The 18,588-nt window shown below is 36.4% G+C and overlaps 1 protein-coding gene across 1 annotated transcript in view; it reads left to right on the forward strand.

Moving 5' to 3' along the window:
- The window catches only part of SKAP1 (src kinase associated phosphoprotein 1), a 267,412-nt gene that overhangs the window by 47,137 nt on the left and 201,687 nt on the right, over positions 1-18,588 (forward strand). Inside the window, exon 3 of the mRNA XM_067022143.1 lies at positions 1,873-1,898. Coding sequence (XP_066878244.1) covers positions 1,873-1,898 — 26 coding nt within the window. The remainder of the gene's footprint in view (positions 1-1,872; positions 1,899-18,588) is intronic.

The following is an 18,588-nucleotide window of genomic DNA, read 5'->3' on the forward strand; positions in this document are numbered from 1 at the left end:
GGAAAAATAGGAAAAGAAGATGGAAAAATAGGAAAAGAAGATGGAAAATTGCTCACCCCTTTGATACTTTGCTTGATTAGCTGTGTTTTACAAACAAGAGTTTTATGGAAAACTTTTCACAGTGGCCAGGTTCAGTGGGAAGCAGCACTGTCTGCTAGGTAGAGATTAACCCATCATACTAATACAAACAAATTACTTAAGTTACAGACAGTTTCAACTTACATATGCCCTTAAGTCAAAATGGATGCCCTTTCCCCCAGATGTTGCACCTTTACATTTCCCACCCATCGTTTTCTTATCCCCTCTCCCCTTTTCCACTGAAGATGTCAAAGCTGTTCTGAGCTTTCCCTGCCCTCTAACCCAAGCATCTTACATTCCTTTACCTGAATGCTAGCCCAGAACTGTTCTGAGAAAGAACAGGAACAAGAAAAGTCAATCGCAAGGTTTCTTCACCTTCTCTTCCTCAGCTCTGCTTACTTCCCACAAATTCATCTCTGGATTATGGCAACACACTCCCCACATATCTCCTTCCTCTCCATTTTCTCAATTTTTATCTTATAAAGAAATAACCTACGTGCTCACTGGACTGGTGTTCCTCCCTAAAGTAGCCACACCTTATTTCAGTCATGTATGTACTGGAAGACACACCATTATCACCAATGCATTACCATTTTCCTAATCTTTTTTGGATTATGAATCTTTTTAAGAATTTGATAAAAGCTGTGCACTCTCTCCTTAGGAAAAAATGCTTTTATACACATGTACACCCCTGGGATGTCAAGATGAGGATAGAAAAATTTTCTTTCTATTTAGAGACATAGAGGTCACTATGTTCATGGCAAGAATTCATGTGTGGTGACTGTAAGCAAGATTGGAGTATGATGAGGAGTGAGTGGGAGGTGAGGAAATAAAGAGAAACTATGACAACACTTTTGAAAATTTCACTGTGATGTGAGGAGAAAGAGGACAGCAGATGGAGGGATATGAAGGGGGTGAGGGAAGGTTTGCTTTACTTTTCTATGATCATAAATGCTTATGGAGAGGGCCACACTGAGAGGAAGAGGTTGAATTTATTCAAGAGAAAGTCGATACAGAATAACGTAAGGTCCCTGTGAAGGCGGAAGGAAATGGAATCCAAAGTGCGATAGGCTTCTGTGGGTAGCCACTGTATATAGCATTGCTTCTGTTGGGGGAAAGCATTTAGATTTCAAATAAGTGACTTACAAACGATCCTTGCTGCTACTGCCATTTCATTTGGTTTAAGACTTTAAGGGTTGTCGGTTTTGCCGATCATTTCCCAAAATAAGAGAAGGGATAGAATGACAGAGTGGACTGCAAGAGCCCCAGTCTCGGCTAGGACACTAAAACATTAGATAACCTTGAATCAGTTGTCACACTTCACCTGTAAAATTAAGAATTTAGGCTAGAAGGTATTTGGGGATGTGTTGGGGGGTGCTTTAGTTGTCATAACAACTGGGGGTGCCACTGGTTTTTGGTGCCCAGGACCAGTGATGCTGATTGTCTTGTAATACACAGGACAGGCTGTCACAACAAGGAATTTTCCTGCTCAGAGCCTGCAGAGCTCCTTATGAGAAACCCTGGACCATGGCTAGGTAACATTTTAGGACTTTTCCAGCTCTCAAGTGAAGCTTACATAAGGTGGCACAGTGAGTTAAATGTCCCTTTCAAGCCTTTAAGTATCTTTCAAATCTCAGGGACAGCCCTTTGGTTTTTCTTAGAGTAGGTAGTGGCTTTGGCTAGTTATTGACTATTTAGGAAGCTTTTTGGACTGGGTGCTATAGGTGCCATATGCCAACCAAGATTGAGAAATACAAGTTTGGCTCATCTCCATTCTTTTTCCTTTTATTTCAGGTACTTTTGGAATTTTCACCCCCAAGGTGAGTCCTCTCTGACCATTTATGGTTTTATACTAAAAATGTGTAGATGGTATTGTTATTTCTGCATCTTCTAAATAAGATTCTCCATAGAGTGGCATTAGCCATTTCTGAGGAAACTTAGTAGAGTGTTTAATTAACCTTCACGCTGCTGGGCCCTCTGCCCTGCTTTTTAGCAACAAGAGGCCCTGATGCTTCTGCCTTCTGAATGGATTAGTGCTAGATTATTTTATAGGACCAAAGCTTTACTATGCTTTTATTCCTTGAGCTTAGTTAGATGCCAGCAGGATCCACTGACATTCAAATAAAATGGTGGCCGAGTCCATAATAAAAGCCCTGGGAGGGCCCCAACTCAGCTAATCCTTCATTTTGCTCCAGAAATAAATTCCAGTATGTTACCTCCTCGATCACAGTGCTCTTCTACATAGGCCGCCTGTCTGGCAACAGAAGAATGTCAGAAATGGAGTAGTGTTGAAATTCCCACTAGAACAGTGTTATCACATTTTAATATGAGCCTCACTGCAGCCTCAGTGCTTTAATTGCTTTCAAACCATTGTTTTCCTGCTTTTGCTGGATGAACCCAGCATCTGGCATGATTCTAAAAAGTACAACAGACAGCTGTGTGCAAAATTGAAAAAAAAAAAAGGAATGGAGCACATTTTTAAAAGGTTCAAAATTGAAATTTTTTTCTGAATTCAGTTTGAGGGGTTATCTTTAAAGTATATGCATTCTTTATTTTTAGTACACTGGTTGAGAATGTCAGAAACATCGTTCCAAATATTAATTATCTCAACTTGTTATAAATAGGAGATTTTTATCTTCTCAGAAAATCACAGAGAGTTTTTTTTTTTTTTTTTTTTTTTTTTTTTTTTTTTTTTGCGATATGCGGGCCTCTCACTGTTGTGGCCTCTCCCGCTGCGGAGCACAGGCTCCGGACGCGCAGGCCTAGCGGCCATGGCTCACGGGCTTAGTTGCTCCGCGGCATGTGGGATCTTCCCGGACCAGGGCACGAACCCGTGTCTCCTACATCGGCAGGCGGATTCTCAACCACTGCGCCACCAGGGAAGCCCGAGAGTTTTAGATTAAACTTGAAAATCTAAAATAGCTTTATGAACTATTTGGCTCTATAACATTTTTTAACCAATTGCAAACTTTTCCAAAATTTTTTGTTCTGTTAATATTGTCCAGTCTCAGTGAGCAGTAATACCTTAAAAAAATTCAAACTGTGAGTAATGGTACAAATTTTATTAAAATTTAAATTTTCCTAGTTCATACTTTCAAGTCTATATAAGGTTTTCTTTAAAAGCAAATTTTAAGGAATAAAAAAACCTTTTAAAACTTTTAAACTCTTGTAAATTAAAGTCATAGCATTTATAACATTTTAAATAATGTTATATGGTGTTACTATATATCTCACTGTCCTAAAGCATTTATGGCTGAAAACATAGATTGAGAATGGAGAATTATATGTAATAATGTATCAGTTTGCTTTGCAAAATGTGAAATATGCTATTCAAGGAATGGCCCTATAGTTCAGTGTTTAACAGATGTTAACCAAAATCCACAGTGGGCAGAACATGAATGTGAACTGGCAGAAATGAATGGAACTGTGAAGGTAGAATTACTTACCTAAAGGAGAAATGAAGAATTAGTGTCAGAGATGTGGTATAGTAATGTGTTGAGAAGAGAAAATAATTTTGGAGCCTAACACAAGGGACTGTGTGGCGCTAAAAAGACAAAGGACAGATGGAGAGGATGTGGAGAAAAGGGAACCCTCTTGCACTGTTGGTGGGAATGTAAATTGATACAGCCACTATGGAGAACAGTATGGGGGTTCCTTAAAAAACTAAAAATAGAACTACCATACGACCCAGCAATCCCACTGCTGGGCATATACCCTGAGAAAACCATAATTCAAAAAGAGTCATGTACCAAAATGTTCATTGCAGCTCTATTTACGATAGACAGGACATGGAAGCAACCTAAGTGTCCGTCGACACATGAATGGATAAAGAAGATGTGACACATATATACAATGGAATATTACTCAGCCATAAAAAGAAACGAAATTGAGTTATTTGTAGTGAGGTGGATGGACCTGGAGTCTGTCATACAGAGTGAAGTACGTCAGAAGGAGAAAAACAAATACCGTATGCTAACACATATATATGGAATCTAAGAAAAAAAAAAGTCATGAAGAGCCTAGGGGTAGGACGGGAATAAAACACAGACCTACTAGAGCATGGACTTGAGGATATGGGGAGGGGGAAGGGTGAGCTGTGACGAAGTGAGAGAGTGGCTTGGACGTATATACACTACCAAACGTAGGGTGGATAGCTAGTGGGAAGCAGCCGCATGGCACAGGGAGATCAGCTCGGTGGTTTGTGACCACCTAGAGGGGTGGGGTAGGGAGGGTGGGAGGGAGGGAGACGCAAGAGGGAAGAGATATGGGAACATATGTATATGTATAATTGATTCACTTTGTTGTAAAGCAGAAACTAGCACACCATTGTAAAGCAATTGTACTCCAATAAAGATGTTAAAAAAAAAAGACAAAGGACACATCTTACCAAATTCTTCTAATAGTGGTATTGTAGTCATCTTCCATCATAGGGCAACTTCTACACAGTCTTTCTCTCTTAGAAAGAGAGCAGAGGTAGAGCAGCCAAGGGGACAATTGAAAAGAGTTTATTTAGAGCAGAAAACTATATTTACTTCTTGACAATGATTGGATATCTGTTGCAAATTCTTTGCTCATTTGGAAGTAAATATGAGGAAATATCAAATAGTAAAACCCATATTTATGTGTCTTGCCCCCAGCTTTGCTCCTCCCCCTAAGACATTTTCTGGGGGTAGAAGAGGAAGGAGTATCTTTTACCTTGCCCTTCTGAGCAGATCTTAGCAGATTGTTTGCTTTTGAAATGTCGGGTGGGTGGGAGCAGTACTATATAAGGTACTATAGGACAATTTAGAATTATGAAAAGAATAGGAATATGTAAGAAGGAGAAGAGATGGCAGAAGGATTTTAAGAGCCCTGGAAGACTAGGTAGTATTGGGAAGGAAGTGAGAAAGGACAGAAATAGTGGCCCCATACTTTCCTTGCATTTTTACCTATGGCAGGATCCTTGTGCGAGAAGATGATGGGATGAATTTTATTAACTCTGTTCATTTGCCTAAATACACATTTGTGTTCTCAAGGATATTTGGACCAGAGTCTGGTGCCTAAAAGGAAAATAGTCCTTAATTATAAAAGATCTCTTATTTATTTATTTTTTTTTTTTTTTTTTTTTTTTTTTTTTTTGCGGTATGCGGGCCTCTCACTGTTGTGGCCTCTCCCATTGCGGAGCACAGGCTCCGGATGCACAGGCCTAGCGGCCATGGCTCACGGGCTTAGTTGCTCCGCGGCATGTGGGATCTTCCCGGACCAGGGCACGAACCCGTGTCTCCTGCATTGGCAGGCGGATTCTCAACCACTGCGCCACCAGGGAAGCCCAAGATCTCTTATTTATTAATCTCTTTATTAGCACACATTTAAACATCTGGTTATATAAGTGATGAGTTGACATAATGTGCTGCAAAGGTAACCTTTAAAGAAAGATGCTTGGGAGAGGGGACTGCCTAGACCTAGAGAAGGATCTCCAGCAAAACGTTTCTTATCCATCATTCCATTCAATCCCAGGTTTAATGTGATGGAGGAGTGATCATTGAATAGTATTAGGGAGAGTTTTGTCCCTGTTCTGGAGAAGAAACATGGCATGGTAGAAAGAACATGGACATTGAGGCCTGACAGACCTGGGCTCAAATCTCACCTGTACCATTTAGCTAAAGGTTATGTGAACTTAGTAAGTTGCTTCATTTCTATGAACCCTGGTTTCCTTATCTATAAAATGAGGATGTGCCAGACACTGTGCTAAGTCCTTTACATGAGTTATCTTATTTAACCCTTAGAACAGCCCTATGAAATAGTTACTGTTAATATACCCATTTGATAGATGTGGGTACTGAGGCATAGAGTAGTTAAGAGAATTGCTCAAGACCATTCCCCTCAAGGATTCTAACTTGGTTAGTCTGACTTCATAGTATATACTCTTTTTAGAAAAAATAACAGCTTTACTGAGATATAATTCACATGCCAAAAAATTCACCCTTTATAAGTGTACATCAGAGGTTTTTAGAATGATTACTGAGTTGTGCAACCATCACCATTATCTAATTTCAGAACGTTTTCATCACCCCAGTAAGAAACTACATGCTCTTTAATAGTTCCAGAGCCCAATATCTTCATTGCTGTATTTTACTGTCTCATTGCAGGGTTGTCATGAGGACTGGTAGTAATATGTTTAAGCCCTAGCATGGTACGTGGACATGGTGTAGTTTCTGTTTATGGTTGTGTTATTGGTAATTCTTTCCCTCACATTTTCACCTAAATTGTCTTATTGGTCTACTGTCAACTTCCTGAATGAAGTTCATTTAAAAATAATGAAACAGGAAAAAATGTATATAACCCAAATAATTTATTACTTTAATGTAGAAGGAACATAAATGAAAGAGTTCTTTTAATGGGCTTAAGTACAATTGTAAAACATGGGAAAGGCTTTTTATTTTTTAATAAGATTGAGATTCCTTTGATAATTCAAGTCCTGCTTACTTTGAGAACTTTTTCTCTACTTAAATTCACTTAAAGTTACAAAGAAAATTCATTGGAATCTTTGCCATGGAACTTTTACCATTTCAGCAATCAGATATTCAAAACTTGATATTGGTCAGATTTCTAAACAACAATATTAGTTTTACCTTTTTAGATATGATAACAATAGCCCTTGATGGCATTGAGCATACTACAGTTTTAGTTAGAAAAAATTTCAATTGCAAGGCATAGTATTTACCATTTAAAATTTATTGCTATAAAACATCTTCATGAGTATTAGAAAAATTGCCCACCATGGACCCAGAGTCTAAAACAAATGACACAATATTTAAATAAAAATTTAAGAAAGACCATGGGAATATTATAAATATATATAACAAAATCGTATTTTTTTTCTGTCCAATGGTCACTCACATTACATTTGCGATAATGGTAAATATGGGCCAGTGAAATTTCTTGCCAGCTTGAAGATTCTCTGAGTATCTGCATGGGTGGTGTAAAGGGTTTATGAGAAAAATATTTGGTATATTTCAATATGAAAACTTTCCACTGTGTGAATCTTAAAAATCTTATTTTGAAATGGCAAGCCTATATCCCTTGTCAAAGTAAATTGATACCTAAAAATATAGCTTGGCAAAAGCAAATAGTGCAAAGTGAATAAAGAAAATGTTATTATAAAGCCACATTAACTATAGATTAAAAGAGACTTAAAAGGCATATTAACTAATGTGTGAACCTTATTTGCATCCTGAGTCAAACAAATTATAAAAAATTATATCTATGAGAGAATTAGAAATTTGAACACTGACTGTATATTTTATGTTAAGAATCTACTGCTAATATTTTAGGTGTGACAATGGCATTATGTTTATGTTTGTATGCTGTGATATTTAAAGATAAAGTAATAGATGTCTGATGTATTATTCAAAATAATATGGGAGAGGAAGAAATAAATGGAGTGGGGGTTTAGACGAAATGAAATGGATCATAAATTAACTCTTGTTGAAGCTGGATAATGTGTACATGGGGGTTTATTACACTGTTTTTCCTACTTTTGTACATTTTTAAAATTCACCATAATGCAAAGATAAAAGAAAAATCTAGGTTGAGATAATTTTAAAATGTAACATTCTTTTGTTTCTATTATGAAACCTGGTACATTAATGCATAAGATACTTTATGTATCTTGGACACTAAATACATAGAATAGTGAGGGGTTTTTTTTTAAGTTTTTGTTTCAACACATTATGTAGAATCTTAAAAAATGATACAGATGAACCTGTTTGCAAGGCAGAAATAGAGACACAGACATAGACAAGAAACATATGGACACCAAGGGGGGGAAAGGGGGAGTGGGATGAACTGGGAGATTGGAATTGACATATATACACTAATACGTACAAAATAGGTAACTAATGAGAACCTGCTGTATAGCACAGGGAACTCTACTTATTGCTTTGTGGTGACCTAAATGGGAAGGAAATCCGAAAAAGAGGGGATATATGTATACATATAGCTGATTCACTTCGCTGGACAACAGAAACTAACACAACATTGTAAAGCAACTATACACCAATTTTTAAAAAAGTTTTTTTCAAGTTTAGTGTTTTGTGAAGGAAAGAGCATGAGCTTTGAAATCAGACCTGAATTCGAATCCTAGCTTTTCTACTAACAAGCTTTGTGAGCTATGACAAGTTACATAACCTTCTCATCTATAAAATCTTGCTAATAATATCTACTTCGCACTTATTGTGAGTTGTAATGAATTTTAATGAGATGATGAACTCATGAGGAGTGCTTGCCACTTGGTAGGCACTTACTGAAGTGGTAGCAAGTATTATGTTTATGTTTCAAAGTAGGACTATGCAAGTAAATCCATGTGTGGAACTTGGGTAATATATATTTCACATATCTTTCCATAAAATGCATCCATTCCAGCTTAATCCTGGTGTAGGGCCATTTAACTCACCATGGATATATTTGTGAGATTTTGCATTTAAAGGATGTGTGCAGACTTTTTATTAGTAGGCACTTTGGAGGTTAGATTTATGAGCTTATTGCTCTGTAATGTCTGAGACATGTTGAATCGAAGCATAGATGTCACCTTCTCGTCTCTTACTATCACATACTTGGAGCATGTAGTTATGACAACTACAAGAAGCAAGCCATTAAAGCAGCAAAGAAACACCATCTTAGCACTAAAAAAAGGATAGAAAGGTTTCCCTTTGAAGTTGAAGAGAAGTGTTTTTGAATTAATGGAGTGTACAGTGATTTTACTGTTTTATTTATGAAAATACTCTTTGCCTTCATGCCAAAAGGTTTTAGCACAGTCATAAGTAGGATTTACACAAAGAAACATAGCCAAAATTTATGACGTGTTTGCAAATGTAAGAAAAAGTTTGAATTTACAATATTTGTAATTTACTGTTAAGTATCTTTCTATCACTATTCCTGGAATGCTAATATTTTATAAACACAAGTGTTGGTTATGAACCTAGAATATCCTAACCTATACTACTTTTTAAAAAGAAACCTTCCAGAATGTTTTCCATGTCTTTGGGGGATTTAATAGGGGGAAATGTACACAGGACGAATGTTCCTGCCTTTGGCTTTAGCCCAAACTTTTAGCATCAACAATCTTGACAGCTGCTTTTATGACTTGACTTCCTTTGGACCTTTTTCCCCCTTTCTTTATTTGCTACATTTTATACAAATTAATCTGTAGAAGGTGGACATATACACACATTGTTTTTGAAATTAATTACTGACTTTGATACCTTTTCAAATATTTTACTTCCTATACATCTACTGGTTGGGTTTTTTTAAGAGTGGAATAATGCAATGATGCATTTTTAAATTAATGCACTGTTTGGCAACTACTGTCAAAGAGAGTTTTTTTTTAAAATAAAAGGACTCATTTTTTTTCTTTTTAACATTAAAATTTTCTAAGATTTTTATGTCCTTTGTAAATGTCCTATCCTAGGATATAAGATCTTGAGACATAAGAAAAAGAGCTGACTTTCATGCAGGCAAAAGAAGAAATCATTTGAATCATATGCTGCTGCCTTCTGTATTCCCTACACAATATATTATACACAAGGATGTTCATTTGTAGCATTGTTTGGAATAGCAAAGACTCCAAACGGCCTAAATGTTCAGCAGTATGGGACTAGTTAAAAAAAGTACGTTACATGCATTTAATGGAGTGCTGCATAGAGATTAAAGGAATATATATGTGTATCATGGAGATCTCTCTAGGGCATATTGTTAAATGAAGAGGGCAATTTGGACAGTGTACTCTGTGTGTGTGTGTGTGTGTGTGTGTGTGCATGCGCACACACACACACATATGCATGTACGTGTGCTTGCTTTTTTGTGTGTGTGTAGGCTATTTTTGGAAGGATATACATGAATCTAACAGTGGTAGTCCTGTTGAGGGGGGTATCAGTGTGAGTACAGAGAGAATCTTCATTATTTATATCTTTTGGTACTATTTGAATTTTCACCATGTGCATGAATTATTATTTTTTGGCTAAAAGTTAGTTAAAATAAAAGCGAGATAAATCTATTTGTGCTGATATGAAGCAACCTCCAAGATAAATAATTAGGAGGAAAAGCAGGATACAGAACAGGACAGATGCTACCATTTGTTTAAAAAAAAGACATACTAACCTCACAGGTACTTATTACATTTAGATAGAAAATTCATAGAATACCCAAGAAACATAACAATGGTTGCTTCTGGAGAGAAGAACCAAGAGAAGGGAGGGAAGATGAGCTTTCATTACATGCCTTCTTACAATGTTTGAAATTTTTGCTTTGGGCATACTTAACTTTTTTATTTAATAAAGCTTACTATAGTTAACAATATTGTATTGTGTATTTGAAAGTTGCTAAGAGAGTAGATCTTAAAAGTTTTAGGGCTTCCCGGGCTTCCCTGGTGGCGCAGTGGTTGAGAGTCCGCCTGCCGATTCAGGGGACACGGGTTCGTGCCCCGGTGCAGGAGGATCCCACGTGCCGTGGAGCGGCTGGGCCCGTGAGCCATGGCCGCTGAGCCTGCGCGTCCGGAGCCTGTGCTCCGCAACGGGAGAGGCCACAACAGTGAGAGGCCTGCGTACCGCGAAAAAAAAAAAGTTCTCATCATAAGAAAAAAATTGTAGCTATGTGAGGTAATGGATGTTGACTAAACTTACAGTCTTGGAGGGGGGAGTCTTTTCTCTTAATATATTTTCAATTCATTAAAGGATATAGAAAATCCAAACATTTTTTCTCAATATATACATGTATTAAATCACTATGCTGTACATCTAAAACGAATAAAATATGTTAATTACATATCAATAAAACCGGGACGAAAAAGAAGCATACCAAAAAAACTTGATTTAACACTGTAGCTTTTTTTCAGTATATTCATAATTTGGTAGTTTATACCCATTCATGCTTTTTCCTTCTTATTTATTTTTAATATATGAATTTATAGGCAAGATCCTGATGATGATATAAAATAGCAGCATTCCCTGTTGTTTTGTGTTTGGGAACCAGTAGTATACAGGTGTGTTGAGTTAACTTAGCACTTATCAGTGAATTTTAAAATAAATAATAAAATAACATCATATAATACCCGTGGTGATGATAAAGAATACCTTTTTTGCCCTATCTTAGTCTTTCTTTTTTCCATATGTTCTAATTAAAAGTTCATAGAACTTCTGACTCTTGGCATTATGTAGATGGCAAAGAAAATAAAGTAATTGATAAATTAATGACTGCTTTAAGTTTATTCGATTAGGCTGGAAACTTTTGTTGAGGAAAAAAATTTATAAACTCTTTTAGATAGAATTATTCCTGGACCAATACAAAGAATCAGGTAAAGAGCACAGTTCCTGAACATAGAATCTTGGCATAAGAATTAATTTACCTCAAGAATTGTGCCTCTAATGAATTTTCATGTGTTGGACACAAAGTATTGAGAGAAATGTCTGGTTAATTTGAATACAAAATTTTGGGGGGTTTCTGCTTAAAACTCTTTGTGAATAAGCCCTTGGACTTGAAACCCAGTGAATTTGTTTGATATTTGGAGATTTAAGAAGGTGATGGTTAAGCCCAATTCTACTATAAAGCATTTCACTGTGCTTCCCATCAACACATACTTCTCTTGGAAACTTGTTTAATAGTTATTGTTTACTGGGCTCTGTCCTACTAAAACAGTAAAGGAACTGTTAAGTTATGTACAGGGGGATTTATATGATGTGTCAAATAAAGATTCCAATCACTGCTAACTCTCGTGAGGCAAAGAGTGGAAGAACCAATCTTAACACACACTTGCCAGCTTAGAAAGTTCTTGATCATAGTTCATCTCTAAAAGGTATTTTCCTAAACTTACAAAGTGATACCACTTACTTTCCTTAAGATTAGTGTAGTTTCCTTGTTAGTGGTACCCCAATAAAGAAGGAAAAATAAATTTTAAATATAAGGAGATACTTTTCCATGTAAAACTTCTGTTCCAAAAGGGACCAACATTGAACAGAACTGTTGATGGTGAGAGGTTTTGGTTGTTGATGTTGTCGTTACACACGTGTTGTTTTCATACGTGAACAGGAGTTCCTATTGGGGTGGGGGGGCACGGGGAGGCCAAATCTTGTCACCCTTTGCCATTCCAGCTTTAGTGGTATTGGAGGTCTATATTACTCACAAAGAAAAACCACTTTTTCTTCAGTATGTTAAAAGCTGTTTCACATTTTCAGGCCTGCTTATCTTACCCATAATCCACTCTTTATTATATGTTGTTTTACTTTTACTTCTTGGTCTTTTGTAAAAACTTTTCTTATATCTACCTGTAGCCTGTAGATCATGTCATCCCATTCTTCTTTAGCCGAAGATACTGGAATCCAACTGGGCTTATAGTTTCTCCCAAGAAGAAGTAATATAAGCTGATTGGGATATGATAGATCCTAGTATGCATCAGGACAGGAAGTGGGTGCTAAGGTCTACTACAGTTTGTTATTTGGGAAAAAGGAAAATAGTGGAAGAGAAAGATAAACCAATAGTAATAAAATTGCTACATTCCTGGCTAATTACATATTTTTGAAGCATTTTCCTACTGTGAGACTTAAGCATGATGGTGCCAGAAAGGAAATGCATTCGACAACTAGGCCAGGTCAGAGCTATATTTGGGTGCAGAACATGTTGGCTCACTTTCTATGAAGCAGCTTCAAAATACCCAGGAGCCAATAAAATCACACAGAAGGTGCTGGAAAAAAATTCAACATATTGATCTGACTAAACCCAAAGTGTTGTGTTAGATTTTGTTAGCCTGAGATTCGTGCTAAAAAGTGGTATTTTTAAAAAATCACTGCAACAGTGCTACTACAGTACATATGAACCTATGAATTGGACCAGCTCCTTCTTGACCAAATCACTGACCACATTTGACTTTCTCTATTAGTTCCATGCCTAATGTGACTACAGTATTCCTACTACTTATAATAATTTATACTTTTGATTATAGTTCATTACCTTACTGAAATAAAAAATACTAATTAATAGCACATGCTATAAATTCAAGTCATTGGCTGTCACTCAGTATGCTTTGCCTTTGAGTAATGTTTGTCATTTATAAAGCATGCAGATTTGGAGACTGTACAGCTCCGTAGATTAGAACAAGAGCTTAGCAATCAGACAAGGTGGTGTCAAATCCTGGCACTGCCACTTATGAGTCACTTGTATGACTTCGGGTAAGTTGTTTAATCTCTGTGTCTCAATTTCTTTATCTGCAACTTTGGGTTAATAATATATAATTAATAATATATCACAGGATTATTTTGAGGATTAAATGAGATAGTACATAAAAGGTCTTGACCTAAAGCCTATAACCAGTAAGAGCTTAGTAAGCTATTATATTTTTATTATTCCTATAACTGCTTTCTCCTGTAAGTCAAAACATGTTGAAAATTCAGCTGAATAGCTTCAGAGTAAGACTTAAACACTTAGAATACAGTGGAAAGCAGAAAGATGAACTAATAATTCCAGGTTAAGGTTGCCTGGTTGCCATATAATAAATGCATTCATTTTACAGTGTATTTATCTACATACTACCAAATACCTAGGTTTACATGTTTTGAATTCTGTCAAAATCATATTACTATTGAAAATATTCTAACTCAGCAGGTGCCATTTTAGTAGCAGTTGAACAATAACAGTGGTAAATGGAATGTGTTACTGTAAAGCCGGAATAATGGCTGACATGCTGTAATTTGCTTTATGAAGTTTGCGTTGTCACATATACAATTATCTGGCTTATATTTGTTGCTGTCAGCCCTCCAGTTTGTTAATGTCCAGGAGTTATGCCTTTATGTGAAACTTAAGAAGGGTTAAAAATCTCAGGATTTTCCCGGGGAGGGGAGGGGAAGGAGCAGGGGGTTCACACAGTGGCTACCTTTTTTTTTTTTTTTTTGAGGAACTAGGGTGATGCTACACACTGCAGCCCACCCTACTGGTCAAAATGAAAAACTGCATCATAAATGATTTTTTTTTTTTCTTAATGTTTTATTTTCACGCTCAAACCAATTCAAACTATTTCTTTTTTTAAAACATCTTTATTGGAGTATAACTTTTACAATAGTGTGTTAGTTTTTCCTTTACAACAAAGTGAATCAGTTATACATATACATATGTTCCCATATCTCTTCCCTCTTGCATCACCCTCTCTTCCACCCTCCCTATCCCACCCCTCTAGGTGGTCACAAAGCACAGAGGTGATCTCCCTGTGTTATGCGGCAGCTTCCCACTAGCTATCTAATTTACATTTGGTAGTGTATATATGTCCCTGCCACTCTCTCACTTCATCACTCCCCCTCCCCATATCCTCAAGTCCATGCTCTAGTAGGTCTGTGTTTTATTCCCATCCTACCACTAATCTCTTCATGACATTTTTTTTTCTTAGAGTCCATATATATGTGTTAGCATACGGTATTTGTTTTTCTCCTTCTTAGTTCACTCTGTATGACAGACTCCAGGTCTATACACCTCATTACAAATAACTCAGTTTCATTTCTTTTTATGGCTGAGTAATATTCCATTGTATATATGTGCCACATCTTCTTTATCCATTCATCTGTTGATGGACACTTAGGTTGCTTCCATGTCCTGGCTATCGTAAATAGAGCTGCAATGAACATTTTGGTACATGACTCTTTTTGAATTATGGTTTTCTCAGGGTATATGCCCAGCAGTGGGATTGCTGGGTCGTATGGTAGTTCTATTTTTAGTTTTTTAAGGAACCCCCATACTGTTCTCCATAGTGGCTGTATCAATTTACATTCCCACCAACAGTGCAAGAGGGTTCCCTTTTCTCCACACCCTCTCCAGCATTTATTGTTTCTAGAGTTTTTGATGATGGCCAATCTGACCGGTGTGAGATGATATCTCATTGTAGTTTTGATTTGCATTTCTCTAATGATTAATGATGTTGAGCATTCTTTCATGTGTTTGTTGGCAATCTGTATATCTTCTTTGGAGAAATGTCTATTTAGTTCTTCTGCCCATTTTTGGATTGGGTTGTTTGTTTTTTTGTTATTGAACTGCATGAGTTGCTTATAAATTTTGGAGATTAATCCTTTGTCAGTTGCTTCATTTGCAAATATTTTCTCCCATTCTGAGGGTCGTCTTTTGGTCTTGTTTATGGTATCCTTTGCTGTGCAAAAGCTTTTAAGTTTCATTAGGTCCCATTTGTTTATTTTTGTTTTTATTTCCATTTCGCTAGGAGATGGGTCAAAAAGGATCTTGCTGTGATTTATGTCATAGAGTGTTCTGCCTATGTTTTCCTCTAAGAGTTTGATAGTGTCTGGCCTTACATTTAGGTCTTTAACCCATTTTGAGTTTATTTTTGTGTGTGGTGTTAGGGAGTGTTCTAATTTCATACTTTTACATGTAGCTGTCCAGTTTTCCCATCCCCACTTATTGAAGAGGCTGTCTTTTCTCCATTGTATATCCTTCCCTCCTTTATCAAAGATAAGGTGACCATATGTGTGTGGGTTTATCTCTGGGCTTTCTATCCTGTTCCATTGATCTATATTTCTGTTTTTGTGCCAGTACCATACTGTCTTGATTACTGTAGCCTTGTAGTATAGTCTGAAGTCAGGGAACCTGATTACTCCAGCTCCATTTTTCGTTCTCAAGATTGCTTTGGCTATTCGGGGTCTTTTGTGTTTCCATACAAATTGTGAAATTTTTTGTTCTAGTTCTGTAAAAAATGCCAGTGGTAATTTGATAGGGATTGCATTGAATCTGTAGATTGCTTTGGGTAGTAGAGTCATTTTCACAATGTTGATTCTTCCAATCCAAGAACATGGTATGTTTCTCCACCTATTTGTATCATCTTTAATTTCTTTCATCAGTGTCTTATAGTTTTCTGCATACAAGTCTTTTGTCTCCTTAGGTAGGTTTATTCCTAGATATTTTATTCTTTTTGTTGCAATGGTAAATGGGAGTGTTTTCTTAATTTCACTCTCAGATTTTTCATCATTAGTGTATAAGAATGCCAGAGATTTCTGTGCATTAATTTTGTATCCTGCTACTTTACCAAATTCATTGATTAGCTCTAGTAGTTTTCTGGTAGCATCCTTAGGATTCTCTATATATAGTATCATGTCATCTGCAAACAGTGACAGCGTTACTCCATTGGCTCCCCTGGGCATTTTCCTGTCCGACTCACCACTGACAGATGTAGTTCATTTTGGAAATATTATTAAACTATGCTTCCCTTTTTGTTGTTGAATTCACAGGTGTTGTAGTGATTGTGCTCTAAGCATCCAATCAATTTGATTTCATTTATCATTTAGACTGTGCTGTCTCTGCAAATGAGATCCATAAAGGTTCTTAAGAAGTTTGTTACTCTTTGCGTGATTATACAATTAGTAAAAAGTATCCTATGCTAAAAAACTGAGTCATAAGTTCAACTTATTTCTTGTACATTCAAGATCTATTTAGAGCAACTTTTTAGAAGAATGATAAATGGAAACTTTCTTTACCTGGCCCATCATTTGTTCTGTAGACTTAATGACATTCAGTACTATTATACTCACTGCCAGGGCCTTGGGGGAAAAAAAAAAAGAATATTTATACATTGAGTTATGGCTAAGTGTAGGAGACCAAAAAAAAGATGGGCAAGAAGTCAGACTGTCTAGAACAGAGAAGAATTTGAGACCTTCACTATACATGGATTAATCACAAGAACTAACCACGCAAATCCAAATGGATATTTAGAAATCGGTGAAGCCTCTAACATGTTCTGTGGGAAACGCCATACATTTTCTAATGCATGAGTATGTGCAAAATGGTATCTAATTTATAAAGGAAGTGTTGACAGAACTTTAGCTTTGGTGTTACAAGTGTGCTCCATACTGTGTTTACATGTGAATAACATTTCACATATGTACTCAATATATTTCTTAGATTGGTGTTATATTCAATAACTTAGATGAATGGTTATAATAAGGAATAATAAGCTGCAGTTTTACTAATCTTACCTTAGTTCAGCTTTGGAAACTGCACTACTAGGAAATTGGTCCATGAAAATCTGGCAATATTAATGCTACCAAGCATGAAAACTAACTGGATTTGGATCAGGGACCTTTATTTATAGCATTTTATTTAGGATTCATTAGTTTAAAGAAGGAGCTTTGTGTCTCATGGGTTCTTAAATATTAAATAGAGTCAGAAGTCATGTGTTCCCTCCTAATGGCAGCAATAAAAACAAAAGCAGACAATTTTACATTAATTTAAATTTCCTTATATTATCCAAAGATAACTTGGTGAAGTAATAGCAAACCCTAGAAAATTTTCAACCATGCCGTATAAACAGTTGGTTGTAGATGCGAATAAAGTGTTTACAATATAGCTTATAATTAATTAGAAGAAAAGTAAGTGTTGATGACTTCATACTAACATCAAAAAACACATTGATCCTTTACATATTGAATAAGCAAACATATATTTATATGTTTTATCTATTTGTTATTCTTATGTTATTTTTTATGCTTAAACTGCTTTCTGTCTTTTTTTCACGTGTTTCTCATTTCTAAGTAAAATCATCATTATGGCCTGTTTTTGTCCCTAAATAGTACCTGCAAGTTCAGAATCAGATGGGTTTCCTGTGAGTCAAAATAGTTACAAGGGGAACATCATCATGGTTCATTTTCCCCCCAGTTTTGTTTGGAATTGAATTAGGAAATGAAAGTTTTTAGCAGTTTAATTCACTTCTCCAGAAAGTTTATGAAGCAGCAACAGCTGGTTGAATCCATGGCAGAAAAAGCCAACTTCTAGTGGCTAAGCTATTGTTTCAGAATTAAGGGAGAAAACTCATTAGCTGTTAATGAAAACACAGAGAATAAAAACAAATAGCACAGAAACCCTAGCAAATAATTACCTTACACCTGACACAAAGCTGCTTTATCTTTCTGCTCCAACCCTCAGAAATTCCCACTTATCACTCTATGGAGCATGAATGAAATTGAGTTGGACTCTAAGGAAAGAACAGTAGAGAAATTATCCCCTTATAGGTCCCTCAGCATGATATTCAATGGAGAATCTGCCACTGAATATACTAAGGGGTGTATCTAGCACCCAATTCTTATGACACTTAGGATAGAGGAGCAAACGATCAGCTAATAGCAGGTGAACCCTTGATGTAGTTCCTCCAGATCTTCTTTAGAAATACAAAAGGAAGGGACTGGAGATAGTGGATGTGATTAATGGAGATATTGTGTGTTAGGATATATATCTGTATAGAAATATATTGATTCTGAGCAAGTTGCAATGGGAAAGTGTGTCTCTAGTGGAAGGGGTCTTGCTTGTGAGAAAGCCACTCAGAGCAGATGGAATTCTAAGCCCTAATTGTAGAACTGCTGAGTGGAAATGTCTGTCACCATATTTTGTGATCATTTATGTCTGATCCCATTGGACTGTGGTTGTGGCCACTTGGAACTGCGATTATAAGAGCTGTAGATGAAACCAGAGATCACTTGCGATTATGTTTTAAGGAAAAATGAT

Source organism: Kogia breviceps, chromosome 19 (genome assembly GCF_026419965.1).
Source record: "Kogia breviceps isolate mKogBre1 chromosome 19, mKogBre1 haplotype 1, whole genome shotgun sequence".
Lineage (NCBI taxonomy): Eukaryota > Metazoa > Chordata > Mammalia > Artiodactyla > Physeteridae > Kogia > Kogia breviceps.